Genomic DNA, 18,353 nt, shown 5'->3' with positions numbered 1-18,353 from the left:
TTTAGCAAGCAGAAAAGGCGCACCGAAGGGGCAGTAGAGGGCTAGTGACTCAGCTGCAGCGTAACACGGTATTATCAAATCTTTGACTCCGGTAGAGACATGGACCTTCATTTAGAGGGCAGTATGGAATAACACCTTCGAAGTAGAATCCATGTCCATGCTTCGCTTCCCCTACTCCCACCTTTCCTACCCCGTCCCTGCTGGCATCAATGTGGCCCTCAGTCACACACTAACCATACTTTGTGGTCCCCAGCAAAATGTTTGTGAGTACTCATGCCGTAGATTATAGGAGCTGCTGATGGATACCACGAGGAAGGGATCAGGGATTTAGAATGCTGTAGGTTATAGGAGCTGCTAATGGATACTCTGAGGAAGGGATCAGTGATTTAGAATGCCGTAGATTATAGGAGCTGCCGATGGATACCACGAGGAAGAGATCAGTGATTTAGAATGCTGTAGGTTATGGGAGCTGCCAATGGATACTCTGAGGAAGGGATCAGTGATTTAGAAGACTGTAGATTATAGGAGCCACAGATGGATACCACAAGCAAGGGATCAATGATTTAGAACAGTGTGCATAATAGGAGCTACTGAAGGATCCTGTGGTAAAAGTATCTATGATTTAGAATAGTATGATTTATAGGAGCCGCAGATGGATACCATGAGGAAGATGTCTGTAGTTGAGAATAGTGTGAATGCTAGTCTGAAGAAGGGATATGCTATTTAGAGGAGGATGATTACAAGAACTGACGACAAACATGCTGATAAAGGGATCTGTGATTTAGAGCAGTGTTGATTCTAGAAGCCGATGAATACGAACGTGGTGAGATGATGTGTAATTTATAATAGCGTGGCTTCTTGTAGCTTCCTGCAGCTTTCATGAGGAAGGGTTTTATGATTTAAGGAGGAAGGGATCTATGACTGAGGGCACTGGTGATTATCAGAGCCGCAGACAGATATCACAAGGAAGAGATCTCTTATTTAAAGTATTGCAACTTCTAAGATCTGTTTAATGATATTGTGAAGGGATCTGTGTTCAGAACCATGGACGTTCTAGGCGCTGCTAAAGAATATCGTGGGAAAGGATCTGTGTTTTTAAACAGTATCAGTTCTAGCTGTTCCATAGGCTGACCTGGTGAAAGGAGCTGTCATTTAGAACAGCGTGAAATTGAGGAAGGGATTGTTTTAGAATAGTATTGATTCTAGAAGATGCTGACAGATTCCACAGTCAAAGGATCTATGATTTAGAAGACTATGGTTGACATTCTGGAGGTACTGAAAGGTATTGTGCTCAATGGATCTCTGACATAGAACTGTATGAGTTCTGTGAGATGTTGTCATATAGCGTACGGAAGAGATCTCTGATTTAGGATAGTGTGAATTCTTGGAGCCACCGAATGCTTTTGTGCACAAGGGATATGCATTTTAAAAGAGGGTGAATTTAAGGGCAATTAAATCATTTTATTAGGAAAGGATCTGTGTTGTAGGATAGTGTGGTCTCTAGGAGCTGCCAAAAGACATTGTGAAGGAAAGATCTGTGATTTAGGACAGTGTGGATTATAGGAGCTGCTGATGGATACCGTGAGGGAAAGATTTGTGAGTTAGAATAGTACTAAATTTAGGAGTTGCTGACCGATCCACAATGTAAGGATCTGTGATTTACAAAAATATATCACAGAACTGTTGACGGATAGCGTGCAGAAGGGATCTGTGATTTAGAACAGTGTGGATTATAGGAGTGGCTGATGGATAGCATGAGGAAAAGATTTGTGAGTCAGAATAGTATTGATTCTAGGAGTTGCTGCCTGATCCCATAATGCAAGGATCTGTGATTTACAACAGTGTGGATTCTATGAACTGTTGATGGATAGCATACAGAAGGGATCTGTGATTTAGAACAGTTTGGATTATAGGAGCTGCTGATGGATAGCATGAGGAAAGGATTCATGAGTTAGAATAGTATTGATTTTAGGAGTTGCTGACAGATCCACAATGCAACGATCTGTGATTTAGAACAGTGTAGATGTTAAGAACTGTTTACGGTTGACGGACTGCTTGCAGAATGGATCTGTGGTTTAGAACAGTGTGGATTATAGGAGTCGCTGATGGATACCATTATGAAAGGATTCATGAGTTGGAATAGTATTGATTCTAGGACTGGTGACAGATCCCATAATGCAAGGATCTGTGATTTACAACAGTGTGAATTCTATGAACTGCTGATGGCTAGCGTAAAGAAGGGATCTGTGATTTAATACAGTGTGGATTATAGGAGTCGCCTATGGATACCATGAGGAAAGGATTCATCAGTTAGAATAGTATTGATTCTAGGAGTTGCTGACCGATCCACAATGTAAGGATCTGTGATTTACAACAGTGTGGATTCTGTAAACTGTTGATGGATAGCGTGCGGAAGGGATCTGTGATGTAGAACAGTGTGGATTATAGGAGTTGCTGATGAACACCGTTTTGAAAGGATTCATAAATTAGAATAGTATTGATACTAGGAGTTGCTGACAGATCCCATAACGCAAGCATCTGTGATTTACAACAGTGTGGCTTTTAAGAACTGTTGACGGACAACGTGCGGAAGGGATCTGTGATGTTGAACAGTGTGGATTATAGGAGTCGCTGATGGATACCGTGAGGAAAGGATTAGTGAGTTAGAAAAGTATTGATACTAGGAGTTGCTGACTGATCCCACATTGGAAGGATCTGTGATTTACGACAGTGTGGAGTTGATGAACTGCTTACAAATAGTGTGCGGAACGGCTCTGTGGTTTAGAACAGTGCGGATCTTGCACCGGCTGGAGGATGCCTAAGTGAAATGAACTGTAAATTATAACAGTATGGATTTTAGGAGCAGTTGAAAGATCCCATGATAAAAAGATCTGTAATGTAGTACTGTGTGGATTCTAGAAGCCTCTGAGGGATATCTTAACAAGTGCCTAGGGATTTAGAATACTGTGGATTATAGGAGCTGCTGACAGATAACAGGGTGAGGGAATTGTGCTTCAGGATAGTGTTGTTTCTAGGAGGCGTTGGGTATAGTAAGGATTACAGAGGACGATTGTCATGGAGACGTATCATTTAGGCACAGGCTCTACCACCCTAAGATCAATCAGTCAATCAAAGGGATTTAAACTCAGGGTTCGGGTGCAGAAGTAACGTATTTAGCAGGGTTCACGGCAGCAGTACACTTGAAAAGAATGAAGAGCTGGGTGAAGACAGGTAGCTGGTGAAGGCCATCTCGTTTAGATGAGGACTGTGGTAGGTGAACTAAGGGCTTGATTTAGACCGTGGCAGAGGGAATACTCCGCCACAAATGTGACGAATATTCTGTCCATTGTATTACAATCCCCATAGGATATAATGGGATGGTACATCGAAGGACGGGATATCTGTCACGTGTGTGACTGAGTAACCCTCTCCGCCAGGATCTAACTCAGGCCCTGAGTCCTCTTCACCTAAGCTCTGAGTTCGGCGTCTCTAAGGGCTCAGCCCACAGATAAGTAGCTCTAAGGTCTTCACCTGCAGATAAAGACTGCAGCGGGTGGATAAGATTCTTGTCTCTGTAGGTGAGGACTGAGGTAGGTGGATCTGAGGAGTCTTCAAATAGGTGAACTCCAGGGGCCTCACTTTTTATGACGCCCCGGCGGCCAAGCCTCTCAACCACTTCTATGAGGCCACACAAAGCCATCCGTGTGGGTTTTCATGCCCTCATAGATATGGAGTAAAGCAACGCAGCACAAAGCGCTGAGTTGCTTCACTCTCCATCAAGGAGGTGTTTCATGGGCGTTGCAGTGAGTGTTCCCACGCAACACCCACGGGTTCTGACACATTCCCAGATTTACAAGAATCTGTAAACCTTGGAATGCATCAGAACTGTGCACCTCCCCGGGGAGGCGCCAAACAAGGAGAAATAACTATTTCTCCCAGCCTTTTCCTCTTTCCATGGGCGCTGCATTCTGAAGCACACACAGTCGCCTCCATAGATTGCTTTTGTGCAGGAAGGTGCCCCTTTCGGCACAAACAGAATAGTGGCAACAATGCAGACACGCTTGCTCCATGGTGCCGGGGTGCCTGCATTGGTACTAGGCACCAGTTTCTGCGCTGGCACAGGAAGAAGGGAGAGGACTACCGCAGATGCCATTAGTACGGTGCATTACTGCCCATTGCTTTGGACACAGGACAATGCAGCAGTGAGTTGCTGAGCTGCCTGCAGCAAAAACTAGTACACAAGGCCCTGGATCCTCTCTCTGTGCTCACAGACAGAGTGAGTGGACCTAAGGTCTGGCTCTCTGTAGGTGGAGATCTGGGTGGGACGGTTTCTGCCCCTCCCTTCCATCATGTGATGAACATGAGAAGTTTCCTGTAGCCTGACTTCTTTCTTGTTATTTCATTTTACCATCTTCATCCGGGTCAAGAGGTGTGTACAAGCCTTCCCTTTAACTGGAGCAATATTTGATTTGAGACGTCATTGAAGAGAGGAAGTTGGACTCACAGGCTTGGCTCGGAGGGCAGTCCTTCAGAGTGTATCCGGAAATGACCCCGTGGAGCATCGCGATGACCGGAGGGCCTGCAAGCTTGGTGTGGGACTTCAGGAAACATAATTTGCTGAGGGAGAAACCAGACGGCAGAACAGTTAAATAAAAAATGAACTTCAGGCCGGAACATAAGCAATCACTTCCTTCAACTGCCTCCCTATCACAAAGTCAGTACGGAAAGTGAAAATCTAAAACAACTATGGAACAAAAATAAAATATTTTACTTAGGTGCATTGGTAGCACCCATTGTGTTCCCCTGTTGAGTTACATGGGTTTTATCCAAGACACTTATCTCAGTATGTGTCCCACAGGTTTACATTGTGTCACAGAGGGCCTTTCAATCACTACTTCATTGCCTTTTAAGAGCTCCTTACAGAATTGTTTAAAGATGTGTACAAAACAAATCAATGCACTAATTCAGTGACTTACCAACCTGATCTTACATCAGACTACAGTGTCTGGGAGGAGTAGTTCCTGGGGGTGTCCCTTGCCATCGCCCTCTAATGACCTCCAGAACTCTTCGCCCCACACTTTTCATGAGAGTTCTACATATTTTACATTAGATTGCATTAGAGTTGTAAATTGTATTGTAGATTAAATGAACTGCTTGCTGAAATAACCACCACAGTGAGACGACCGGGAAGACTACACTGGGGCCCCTTTCAAAGTTTCCTCTGCTGTTGCAGCTCAGACCCTACGAAGGTTGACTTCTCCTACTGCCACCGAATACAACTTGCCCCAAGAAGGCACTGGTCCCTGAAACAGAAACGAGGCACCGGCTGTCTGAGCCTCCACCGAGAAGGCACCAGCGACTGAAACAAGGAGACACCCGCTATAGTGTCTGAGCCTCCACCGTGAGGGCACCAGCGACTGAAACAAGGAGACACCCGCTATAGTGCCTGAACCTCCACGAAGAGGACACCAGTGACTGAAACAAGGAGACACCCGCTATAGTGTCTGAACCTCCACCGTGAGGGCACCAGCGACTGAAACAACGAGGCACTCGCTATAGTGCCTGAACCTCCACGAAGAGGACACCAGTGACTGAAACAAGGAGACACCCGCTATAGTGTCTGAACCTCCACCGAGAGGACACCAGCGACTGAAACAATGAGGCAGCCGCTATAGTGTCTGAACCTCCACCGAGAGGACACCAGCGACTGAAACAATGAGGCACCTGCTATAGTGTCTGAGCCTCCACCCAGAGGGCACCAGTGACTGAAACAACGAGGCACCCGCTATAGTGTCTGAGCCTCCACGAAGAGGACACCAGCGACTGAAACAATGAGGCACCAGCTATAGTGTCTGAGCCTCCACCGAGAGGACACCAGTGACTGATACAACGAGGCACCTGCTATAGTGTCTGAGCCTCCATGAAGAGGGCATCAGTGACTGAAACAATGAGGCACCCGCTATAGTGTCTGAGCCTCCAACGAGAGGGCACCAGCGACTGAAACAACGAGGCACCCGCTATAGTGTCTGAACCTCCACCGAGAGGACACCAGTGACTGAAACAACGAGGCACCCGCTATAGTGTCTGAACCTCCACCGAGAGGGCACCAGCGACTGAAACAACAAGGCACCCGCTATAGTGTCTGAGCCTCCACTGAGAGGACACCAGTGACTGAAACAACGAGGCACCCGCTATAGTGTCTGAACCTCCACCAAGAGGGCACCAGCGACTGAAACAACGAGACACCCACTATAGTGTCTGAGCCTCCATGAAGAGAGCACCAGTGACTGAAACAACGAGGCACCCGCTATAGTGTCTGAGCCTCCATGAAGAGGGCACCAGCGACTGAAACAACGAGGCACCCGCTATAGTGTCTGAACCTCCACCGAGAGGGCACCAGCGACTGAAACAACGAGGCACTCGCTATAGTGTCTGAGCCTCCACTGAGAGGACACCAGTGACTGAAACAACGAGGCACCCGCTATAGTGTCTGAGCCTCCATGAAGAGGGCACCAGTGACTGAAACAACGAGGCACCTGCTATAGTGTCTGAACCTCCACCGAGAGGGCACCAGCGACTGAAACAACAAGGCACCCGCTATAGTGTCTGATACTCCACGAAGAGGGCACCAGTGACTGAAACAATGAGGCACCCGCTATAGTGTCTGAGCCTCCATGAAGAGGGCACCAGTGACTGAAACAATGAGGCACCTGCTATAGTGTCTGAGCCTCCACTGCGAGGACACCAGCGACTGAAACAACGAGGCACCCGCTATAGTGTCTGAACCTCCACCGAGAGGGCACCAGAGACTGAAACAACGAGACACCCGCTATAGTGTCTGAGCCTCCACTGAGAGGGCACCAGCGACTGAAACAACAAGGCACCCGCTATAGTGTCTGAGCCTCCACCGAGAGGGCACCAGTGACTGAAACAACGAGGCACCCGCTATAGTGTCTGAACCTCCACCGAGAGGGCACCAGTGACTGAAACAACGAGGCACCCGCTATAGTGTCTGAACCACCACCGAGAGGGCACCAGCGACTGAAACAACGAGGCACCCGCTATAGTGTCTGAGCCTCCACTGAGAGGACACCAGTGACTGAAACAACGAGGCACCCGCTATAGTGTCTGAACCTCCACCGAGAGGGCACCAGTGACTGAAACAACGAGGCACCTGCTATAGTGTCTGAACCTCCACCGAGAGGGCACCAGCGACTGAAACAACAAGGCACCCGCTATAGTGTCTGATACTCCACGAAGAGGGCACCAGTGACTGAAACAATGAGGCACCCGCTATAGTGTCTGAGCCTCCATGAAGAGGGCACCAGTGACTGAAACAATGAGGCACCTGCTATAGTGTCTGAGCCTCCACTGCGAGGACACCAGCGACTGAAACAACGAGGCACCCGCTATAGTGTCTGAACCTCCACCGAGAGGGCACCAGAGACTGAAACAACGAGACACCCGCTATAGTGTCTGAGCCTCCACTGAGAGGGCACCAGCGACTGAAACAACAAGGCACCCGCTATAGTGTCTGAGCCTCCACCGAGAGGGCACCAGTGACTGAAACAACGAGGCACCCGCTATAGTGTCTGAACCTCCACCGAGAGGGCACCAGTGACTGAAACAACGAGGCACCCGCTATAGTGTCTGAACCACCACCGAGAGGGCACCAGCGACTGAAACAACGAGGCACCCGCTATAGTGTCTGAGCCTCCACTGAGAGGACACCAGTGACTGAAACAACGAGGCACCCGCTATAGTGTCTGAACCTCCACCGAGAGGGCACCAGCGACTGAAACAACGAGGCACCCGCTATAGTGTCTGAGCCTCCACTGAGAGGGCACGGAGAGGGCACCAGTGACTGAAACAATGAGGCACCCGCTATAGTGTCTGAGCCTCCACCGAGAGGGCACCAGCGACTGAAACAATGAGGCACCTGCTATAGTGTCTGAGGCTCCACCGAGAGGGCACCAGCGACTGAAACAACGAGGCACTCGCTATAGTGTCTGATACTCCACGAAGAGGGCACCAGTGACTGAAACAATGAGGCACCCGCTATAGTGTCTGAGCCTCCACCGAGAGGGCACCAGCGACTGAAACAATGAGGCACCTGCTATAGTGTCTGAGGCTCCACCGAGAGGGCACCAGTGACTGAAACAATGAGGCACCTGCTATAGTGCCTGAACCTCCACCGAGAGGGCACCAGAGACTGAAACAATGAGGCACCCGCTATAGTGTCTGAGCCTCCACGAAGAGGACACCAGCGACTGAAACAATGAGGCACCTGCTCTAGTGTCTGAACCTCCACCGAGAGGGCACCAGCGACTGAAACAACAAGGCACCCGCTATAGTGTCTGATACTCCATGAAGAGGGCACCAGTGACTGAAACAATGAGGTACCCGCTATAGTGTCTTAGCCTCCACGAAGAGGACACCAGCGACTGAAACAATGAGGCACCCGCTATAGTGTCTGAGCCTCCATGAAGAGGGCATCAGTGACTGAAACAACGAGGCACCTGCTATAGTGTCTGAGCCTCCATGAAGAGGGCATCAGTGACTGAAACAACGAGGCACCTGCTATAGTGTCTGAGCCTCCACGAAGAGGACACCAGTGACTGAAACAAGGAGACACCCGCTATAGTGTCTGAGCCTCCACCGAGAGGGCACCAGAGACTGAAACAACGAGACACCCACTATAGTGTCTGAGCCTCCATGAAGAGGGCACCAGTGACTGAAACAATGAGGTACCCGCTATAGTGTCTGAGCCTCCACGAAGAGGACACCAGTGACTGAAACAAGGAGACACCCGCTCTAGTGTCTGAGCCTCCATGAAGAGGGCACCAGCGACTGAAACAATGAGGCACCCGTTATAGTGTCTGAGCCTCCATGAAGAGGGCATCAGTGACTGAAACAATGAGGCACCCGCTATAGTGTCTGAGCCTCCACGAAGAGGGCATCAGTGACTGAAACAACGAGGCACCCGCTATAGTGTCTGAGCCTCCACGAAGAGGGCATCAGTGACTGAAAATACGAGGCACCTGCTATAGTGTCTGAGCCTCCACCGAGAGGGCACCAGTGAGTGAAACAATGAGGCACCCGCTATAGTGTCTGAGGCTCCACCGAGAGGGCACTAGTGACTGAAACAACGAGGCACCTGCTATAGTGTCTGAACCTCCACGAAGAGGGCATCAGTGACTGAAAATACGAGGCACCTGCTATAGTGTCTGAACCTCCACCGAGAGGGCACCAGTGACTGAAACAATGAGGCACCCGCTATAGTGTCTGAGGCTCCACCGAGAGGGCACCAGTGACTGAAACAATGATGAACCCGCTGTGAGAACATTCACCAAGAGGGCTCCAGAGACTGAAGATGAAACAACAAGGCACCTGCTGTGTGAAACTCCACCGAGAGGGCACCAGTGACTGAAAATATGAGGCACTCGCTATAGTGTCTGAGCCTCCATGAAGAGGACACCAGTGACTGAAAATACAAGGCACACGCTATAGTGTCTGAGCCTCCACCGAGAGGGCACCATTGACTGAAAATACGAGGCACCTGCTATAGTGTCTGAGCTACCACCAAGAGGGCCCTGGCCACTGTAAATGAAACAAGCCTGATCCACTAAGATGACTCCCACCACTGCTGTTCAATCTCAACCACTCACTCGTGTCCGAGCCTCTCCACCTGGTGAGCACCAAACAACTGTTGAGCCTAGGATACTGCCTGCACCTCCATAGGAGGAGGCTACTCTCTCCTGCTGCTCCTTCCGCAATGGGACACCCATCTCCTGTGCTTCGACGAGCAAGTCCCAGCACCTTCTGCTGTGGTTCCACCTACCTTACGTTATTGTGGGTGAAGAATTCACAGTCCTCGTAGTAGGTGCAAGCCTCCTGGCACTCTTCTGCACTTTCCCTCTGTACTATCAGGACGTTATGGTCTGGGAATTCCAGGCCATGTAAGAGGTTCGGATAACACTCTGAAATGGGATGAGAAGAGAGAGTTATAAGAAAGCACAAGATAGAAGGCTTTGCTTATATATCAGCTGGCATTTGAAGGTCGCTGGGGCTGTCTCAGCCCATGGCTCCTTCTTCATGATGTGTTCACCCTTGACTTGTGAAGCTCATTGTGGGGGAGTAGAAGATTGCTAGGGTGAGACAATGCTTTGGGTGTCTGGGCAGGCTGCAGTGTCGGAAGAACCAGACTATACATCAGGATTATGACGTAGCATAAGCAGGTGGGTTTGGCTTCTTCACAGAGTTGTCTACAGACAGGTCCAAAGGTATCTGGAGAAGCTTGAACAGCCTGCTTACATGGGTGTTGTGTGGCTTTGCATGACCTTGAAAATAAGGGCCGGCACACTGCGCAACCGCAGTGTAAAAAAAAATATGCTCCTGAGGCACCGTGTGCCATTAGAGCCTCGTAAATGAGGCCCTGAATGTATAAAAATAGATTTCTTATATTGTGTATATTATCAGTCCAGAACTACACCAGTCATAAAATACTGTACTTAATATGCAATTACAGTGGTAACAGTCAGTATCCCGATAACACAGGGAGGTAATATGACAAGTCCCCTAAGGTCAGGAAACACGTTAGCCATAAGTTGCATCTGGTCATGAATGAGAAGTTGAATAAATCATCACAGGTGTGAATACTAGGTCTGTCCAGTACCACTGTGAAGCTACATGTAGGTATTGACCTATATGTAGTGCACACGTGTAATGGTGTCCCCGCACTCACAAAGTCTGGGGAAATGGCCCTGAACTATGTGGGAGCACCTTTGCTAGTGAAAGGGTGCCCTCACACTTAGTAACTTTGCACCTAACCTTCAGCAAGTGAAGGTTAGACATATAAGTGACTTATAAGTTACTTAAGTGCAGTGAAAATGGCTGTGAAATAGTGTGTGCACTATTTCACACAGGCTTCAATGGCAGGCCTGTGGAAGGGTTTGTCTGAGCTCCTTATGGGTGGCAAAAGAAATGCTGCAGCCCATAAGGATCTCCTGGAACCCCAATGCCCTGGGTCCCTAGGAACCATATACTAGGGACCTATAAGGGGGGTCCAGTCTGCCAATTGAAACTGGCAAATGAAGTCACTGGCCTATAGTGACAAATTTAAAAGCAGAGAGAGCATAAGCACTAAGGTTCTGATTAGCAGAGCCTCAGTGACACAAGCAAGCACTATACAGACACACACATTTGGCCATAAACTATGAACACTGGGGTCCTGACCAGCAGGATCCCAGTGAGACAGGCAAAAACATACTGACATACAGGTAAAAATGGGGGTAACATGCCAAGAAAAATTGTACTTTCCTGCACTCCCCTCCAACGAGGGACAATAAGGCTAACCTTGCCCAGATGAGTATTCATTGTCTAAGTGGAAATATCTGGAGAGTCGATCTGCATTGGAGTGGGTACTCCCAGGTCTATGTTCCACTGTAAAGTCCATTCCCTGCAGGGAAATGGACCACCTCAACAATTTAGGGTTTTCACCTTTCATTTGTTTAAGCCATAATAGAGGTTTTTGGTCTGTTTGAACAATGAAGTGAGTCCCAAACAAGTAGGGTTGCAGCTTCTTCAGTGCCTAGACCACAGCAAAGGCCTCATTCTCTATGGTAGACCAGCGCTTTTCTCTAGGGGTCAACCTCCTGCCAATGCAAGCAACTTGGTGATCCTGGCCCTCTGAGTTAAGTTGTGATAGTACAGCCCCTACCCTAATTCAGAAGCATCTGTTTGAACAATTAATTTTTTGGAGTAGTTTGGGCTCCTCAAGACAGGTACTGAGCACGTTGCCTGCTTAAGCTCCTCAAAAGCTTTCTGAGAGCTAGCTGTACACAATACCTTTTTAGGCATTTTCTTACTGGTGAGGTCATTAAGAGGGTCTGCAATGGATCCATATTTTTTTATGAACCTCCTGTAATACCCAGTGAGACCTAAGAAGGCTCTGACCTAGATCTGTGTAGTGGAGGGAGCCCAGTCAATAATGGTCTGACTCTTCCCCTATAGTGATGCAATCTGTTCTCCACCAACCAGGTGGCCCGGATAAACAACTTTCCCCTGCCCTAACTGGCACTTTGAAGCCTTGATAGCTAGGCCTGCCTTCTGCAGGGCCTCCAAAACTTTCCAGAGGTGAACCAGGTGGTCATCCCAGGTGGAGCTAAAGACAGCTATACCATCTAAGTATGCTGCACTGAAAGCTTCCAAACCTTGGAGGACTGTATTCACCAGTCTTTGAAAAGTGGCAGGTGCATTTTTTCAAACGAAAGGATATAACTGTGAATTGATAATGCCCTCCTATGGTAGAAAATGCAGTTTTTGCTTTAGCATCCTCTGACATTTTGACCTGCCAATACCCTGCAGTCAAATCAAAGGTGCTTAGATACTTGGCAGATGCCAGTGTATCTATTAGCTCATATGCCCTGGGTATAGCGTGAGCATCTGTTTTGGTTACTGTATTAAGACCCCTATAGTCCACACAAAACAGCATTTCTCTCTTAACTTCTTTGCTATGCAGTTTGAGGACAAGCACCACTGCGCTGGCACAGGGGCTATCAGAAGCCTCAATGACTCCAAGGTCTAACATTTTCTGAACTTCTGCTTTTATGCAATCTCTGACATGGTCAGGTTGCCTGTAAATGTTATTTTTGACAGTTAAATTGTCTCCAGTGTCAATTGTATGTTCACACCAAGTAGATATACTAGTTGTGCGTGAAAAGAGTTCAGAAAACTGACCAATGAGATTTTTACAGTTTTCCTTCTGCAGAAAGGCAGTCTGTAAGAACCACTCCTTCCACTAAACCATCAGCTTCAGTGTTGGAAAAGAGATCAGGGAGAGGGTCACTCTCTTCTTCCTGTCCCTCAGCTGTAGCCATGACCAGGTTTAAGTCAGCCCTGTCATAGTAAGGCTTTAGGCGGTTGACATGAAGCACCCTAAGGGGGCTTCTGGCAGTGCCCAGGTCTACCAGATAGGTGACCTCACCTTTCTTTTCTACAATTAGATGGGGTCCACTCCGTTTGTCCTGGAGTGCTCTTGGGGCCACAGGCTCCAATACCCACACCTTCTGTCCTGGGTGCTATTGTGTCAGGACAGTCTTCTGGTCATGCCATTGCTTCTGGAGCTCCTGGCTGGCTTGAAGGCATTTAGTGGCATTTTTCATGTACTCAGTCATTCTGCTTCTCAGGCCAAGTACATAGTCCGCAATGTCTTGCTCTGGAGGTTTTAAAGGTTGTTCCCAACCATCCCTAACAAAAGCAAGGGGACCCCTAACCGGGTGACCAAATAGGAGTTCAAAGGGGCTGTAGCCCATTCCTTTTTGGGGGTACCTCCCTGTAGGCAAAAAGGAGGCATGGCAAGAGGACATCCCATCTCCTTCTGAGTTTTTTAAAGAGTCCCATGATCATGCCTTTGAGAGTTTTATTAAACCTCTCAACCAATCCATTAGTTTGTGGATGATAGGGGATGGTAAACTTGTAGGTAGCACCACACTCCTTCCACATTGCCTTGAGGTATGCATACATGAAGTTACTACCTCTGTCTGACACCACTTCCTTAGAGAAACCAACCCTGGAAAAGATTCCCTGGAGGGTTTTTGCCACTGCATGTGCTGTAGTGGTCCTTAAGGGGATGGCTTCTGGATACCTTGTGGCATGGTCCATCACCACAAGGATTAATCTATTGCCAGAAGCTGTTGGAGGGTCAAGGGAGGCAACAATATCAACCCTGACCCTTTCAAAGGGCACCCCAACCACTGGCAGTGGTATTAAGGGGTCCTTTGGGTGGCACCAGTTGTGCCACTGGCTTGGCAGGTGACACAGGAGTGACGAAGCTCCTTTGTGTCTTCTGACATATGGGGCTAGTGAAAATGTGGAACAAGTCTGTCCCATGTTTTACTCCAGCCTAAATGCCCAGCCAAAAGAATGTCATGAGACAGAGTTAGGAGGAATTCCCTGTATTGAAGGGGGATGACCAGTCTCTTGGTGGCACCAGGTTTAAGGTCCCTTGCTTCAGTATGGAGGAGAATATTCTTCCAGTAAACTCTGTGGCTGTCATTGACATCCCCATTTTGCTGCTTGACAGCTTACTGCCTGAGACCCTCCAATGTGGGACAGGTTTGTTGTGCCACAGTCAGCTCTTCCCTGGCAGGCCCCCCTGCACCCAAAAGCTCAGCTGTATCAGCTTTCAGCTCCTCTGGTGTAGGTTCTGCACAGAGAGAGTATTCCTCTTCCTCATAAGGGGAATCATCTGTGGAGGGAGGGATAGTGGACAAGGGTTTGCCCTTCCCAACCCTAGTTTTTGGGAGCACTTGGTCCGTTGTTCCAGGATCCAAGTTTCCCTGTCCTCTTTTCTTCTTGGCCTGAGCCCTGGTGAGAGCAAAGATATGCCCAGGAATGCCCAGCATTACTGCATTGGCCTCCAACTCCACTTCAGCCCAAGGTGAAGTCTCCAAATCATTGCCTAGCAGACATTCAACAGGTAAATCAGTGGCTACCACAACTTTCTTTGGACCAGTAACCCCCCACCCCCCTCAGTTGAAATTCACAACAGCCATGGGGTGGCCAACAGTGTTGCTATGGGTGTCTGTCACTTGATACTGGTGACCAAGTAAGTGCTGCTCAGGGGCAACCAGTCTGTCTATCACCATTGTGACACTGGCACCTGTGTCCCTGTAGGCCTCAACCTGAACACCATCAATCAGGGGTAGCTGCTTGTACTTACCCATGTTAAAGGGACACGCAACTAAAGTGGCTAGGTCAATGCCACCATCAGAGACTAAAACAGCCTCAGTGATCTCCCTAACTAGACAAACCCCCAACTAAATTACCAATGGTGAGCCCAGCTACACCCTTTGATTGGCTATAAATAGTGATCTTTCCACCACCACTGCTATTACTAGGGGCACGAGTGGTTGCAGGTGGGGGTGTGGTGATGGGAGGCTTGGTGTTTCTTTTTGGACAATGAGGATCAGTTGCCCAATGGCATTTGGCTCTACACATATAACACCAAGATTTCTTATCTTTGCGAGAAGAGGATTTGGACCCACCACCCCCAGAGGATTTTTGTGGGCCTGATGAAGACTCTGATGATTTTTTATCTTGGTCCCCACCATTGTCATGTGACATACCATCCTTCTTCTTGCTGTCCTTGTCACCCCCTGTATGAGCTTTTCTGCTCACCCTTGTTCTGACCCATTTCTCTGCCTTCTTTCCAGTTCTTGGGGAGAGGTCAGATTTGAGTCCACAAGATACTGATGCAACAAGTCAGACACACATTTATTAAAAATATGCTCTTTCAGAATCAAGTTATACAGGCTTTCATAGTCAGTCACGTTACTGCTATTTAACCAACTTTCCAGGGCCTTCACAAAACAGTCTACAAAGTCTGTCCGGTCCTATGATGACTCCTTTCTGGTCTCTCTGAACTTTATCCTGTATTCGTCAGTGGTTACGCCCAGACCATCCAAGAGTGCACTTTTAAGAATTTGATAATTATCTGCATCATCCTTTCTGACAATAAGGAGTCTGTCTCTCCCCTTACCAGAGAAGGATAACCAAAGGATAGCAGCCCATTGTACATGAGGGACCCTCTGAACTTTACAGGCCCTCTTATGTGCGGCAAACCACTTGTAGATGTCATCACCATCCTTGTAAGGAGGGACAACATTATGCAGATTCCTAGTGTCAAATGAAGTTTCCCTAACATTTGAATTTCTGAAACTGCTGCTGCCACCATGGGAAACTACCCCCCAACCCTGCCTTTCCTTTTACACAACCAGGGATTCCCTGTCTAAGGTCAACTGTTGCTGCATTACCCTCAGTCTGGCCTCCTCTAACCTCAGCTTTCTGAGTTCCCTATCTAGGGACTGGTCCTCAGGGTTAGATGTGTGGGATGCCTCTGAAACAGAGGTAACATTGGAATGGGCAGAGGCAGATCTATCTCTAACAGGGGCCACCCTAGTGACCTGGCCTCTAGGGGTGAAGGGAGCTCTACTTCTGTGTGAACCCTTCCCACTCCCAGTTGTACCAAGGGGCTTGTTAACAGATAAATCTGTGGAAGTCCCCTCCCCAGGATTGTCATTTTGCTCCTCTGAGCCTTCCTGGTTGTAATCATCCTCTACCTCTACCCCTGTCTGGTCTGGAACAGTGATGAGTCCCTGGTCATCTTGGAGGAGAAGATTTAAGAGGAACTCCTTATTGGGGTTCTTCCCAATCCCTGAACTTCTTTCAATACAGAGACCTCTCAAACTTTTAAAGTTTAGATTCTCATAGGTAGTTTTGACAACTCTAGGGGTAAAAGGTAGCTTCTACAGAAGACATATTGAAAGAGAAAAAGTTTAGGAAAGTGAGTAAAAAGTTAGTGGAATAACAGAGCTAACTTTTTAGAGAAAAGAAGAAAACTTTTCAGAACTTTGTAAAACTTTTGCAAAGTTTAAAGAACTTTTAAGAAAGTTAGAAAATTACTTTTAGGTATATATTATATGTGCTCTAAGTATTGGAGCAAGCTTTTGTCTTGTGAAAAGCACCAGTAACAAAGTGGTAAAGCAATTGCAAGTACTTATCCCACCGCTGCAACACCAATGTAGGAGGCTGGCCTGGTTTGTAGTGGGTACCTTGGGTGCTTACACCTTGCACCAGGCCCAGTTATCCCTTATTAGTTCACTGTAGTAGTGTTCTAACAGCATAGGCGGATAGAGGTACTACTTGCAAGTTTCCAGCAGGAATCCTCTGCAACTACTACTTCATCCTCTGACCGCAGATCAACCGCAGCCTGCTCCAGGAACCTCTGTAACAGCAACAAAGTATCCACAAGGGATACTTTTCTTCTGCAACTTCAGCTCCAACCAGCAACTGCAACAGTATCCACGGTGTGCACGCTCTGATGACTCTCTGACTTCACCCTCCACCAGAAGGACCAAAGAAATCTCCCGTGGGGTGACGGAGTCACTCCCCTGCTCACGCAGGCACCTTCTAATTCGACGACCGATACTCTTGGTCTCCTCTCACAGCGACGAGCATGCTCCTTGAAACACAGAGGGTGGACCCCATCGACACAGACTGTCCTAATGTCCTGCTGTCGCAATTTGGAGGAGGTAAGACCTTGCCTTCCCTGAAAGCAACAGTACCCCTGTGCACCACGTCTCCTTCACCTCCTGAGGCCTCTGTGCACTATTTGCAAAGTTCCATCATGCACAGCCTGGCCCAGGTCCCCAGCACTCCATCCTGTGAGGCTCTACTCGCTGAGTTGTTCTCCGTCGGCGGGGGACCCTTCTTTAGCAGTGCTGCACCAACTGCATTTTGCATCTCCTTTGTCCCCGTGTCCTAGGACTCCCGTGGGTGCTGTCTGGCGTCCTGAGGGTTCTCTAAAGTGCTGAGAGCCCCCTCTTTCTCTTCACACAAAGTTGAGGCCCCCGGGTCCCTCCTGGGTCCAGCCAGCGCTGTTTTGATGCACAATGCAACTTTGTCGTAACCAAGGCTTGTTGGATACTTCCAACACGAAATCACGTCTGCATCCATATTCACATCGTGGGACATCCATTGCATCATGCAGGAGCCCACTGGCATCTTCCTAGGGTGCATTTCTGCAGTCTTCGTCCAACCAGAGACTCTTCTTTTGCACCCTCTTCTGGGTTGGCAGGGGCACCTGTCCTTCCTGGAACTTCTTTCAACTTCTGGACTTGGTCCCCTTCTTTTGCAGGTCTTCATGTCCAGGAATCTAGCAGTTGTTGTTCGCAGACTTGGTTGGTTCCTGCAATAATTCCAATCATGAGGTGTAGTGTCTCCTAAGGAAACTTGCAGTACTTTACTCCTGCCTTTCTGGGCTCTGGGGTGGGCTACCTTACTTATCTTTACTGTATTTTTACTCTCCCAGCAATTCTTCACACACTACACTTGTCTAGGGGGGAATTCGTGGTTCGCATTCCGCTTTCTTAGTATATGGTTTATGTTGCCCCTAGACCTATTTTCTCCCATTGCATTCTATAGCATTTCCTATTGTTTGCACTTTCCTATGTCTAATTACTTACCTTATTTTGGTGTCTGGTGTATATATTGTCTCTAATACTTACCTCCAGAAGGAGTATTGCCGCTAAGATATTTATGGTACTGTGTCACCCAAATAAACTATCTTTATTTTTTGTAACACTGCGTATTGTCTTTACTTGTGTATACACACATGGTGGCGTTAGTGGGGCATTAAGGGGCACAAGGAAAGTGACACTGCACTTGGTGCAGTGCCACTTTTCTTAAATCTGGCTCTAAGTCAGTGCTACAAAAGCAAAATAATATATTTGTTCCCTGATGAAGTCCCAGGTCGAGGACGAAACGTGTTGACTCTGCACTATCTCTGTTGA

At 48.1% G+C, this 18,353-nt stretch overlaps 1 protein-coding gene across 1 annotated transcript in view; it reads right to left on the bottom strand.

Moving 5' to 3' along the window:
* The window catches only part of LOC138247136 (coagulation factor XI-like), a 106,110-nt gene that overhangs the window by 65,620 nt on the left and 22,137 nt on the right, over positions 1-18,353 (bottom strand). The window contains exons 5-6 of the mRNA XM_069201908.1: positions 9,842-9,980; positions 4,505-4,617 (exon numbers count right to left, since the gene is read on the bottom strand). Of these exons, the coding sequence (XP_069058009.1) occupies positions 4,505-4,617; positions 9,842-9,980 (252 nt within the window). The remainder of the gene's footprint in view (positions 1-4,504; positions 4,618-9,841; positions 9,981-18,353) is intronic.

Source organism: Pleurodeles waltl, chromosome 1_1, assembly GCF_031143425.1.
Source record: "Pleurodeles waltl isolate 20211129_DDA chromosome 1_1, aPleWal1.hap1.20221129, whole genome shotgun sequence".
Classification (NCBI taxonomy): Eukaryota; Metazoa; Chordata; class Amphibia; order Caudata; family Salamandridae; genus Pleurodeles; species Pleurodeles waltl.
Note: the sequence above shows the minus strand (reverse complement) of the source record. Positions and strands in the feature narration are given on the sequence as shown.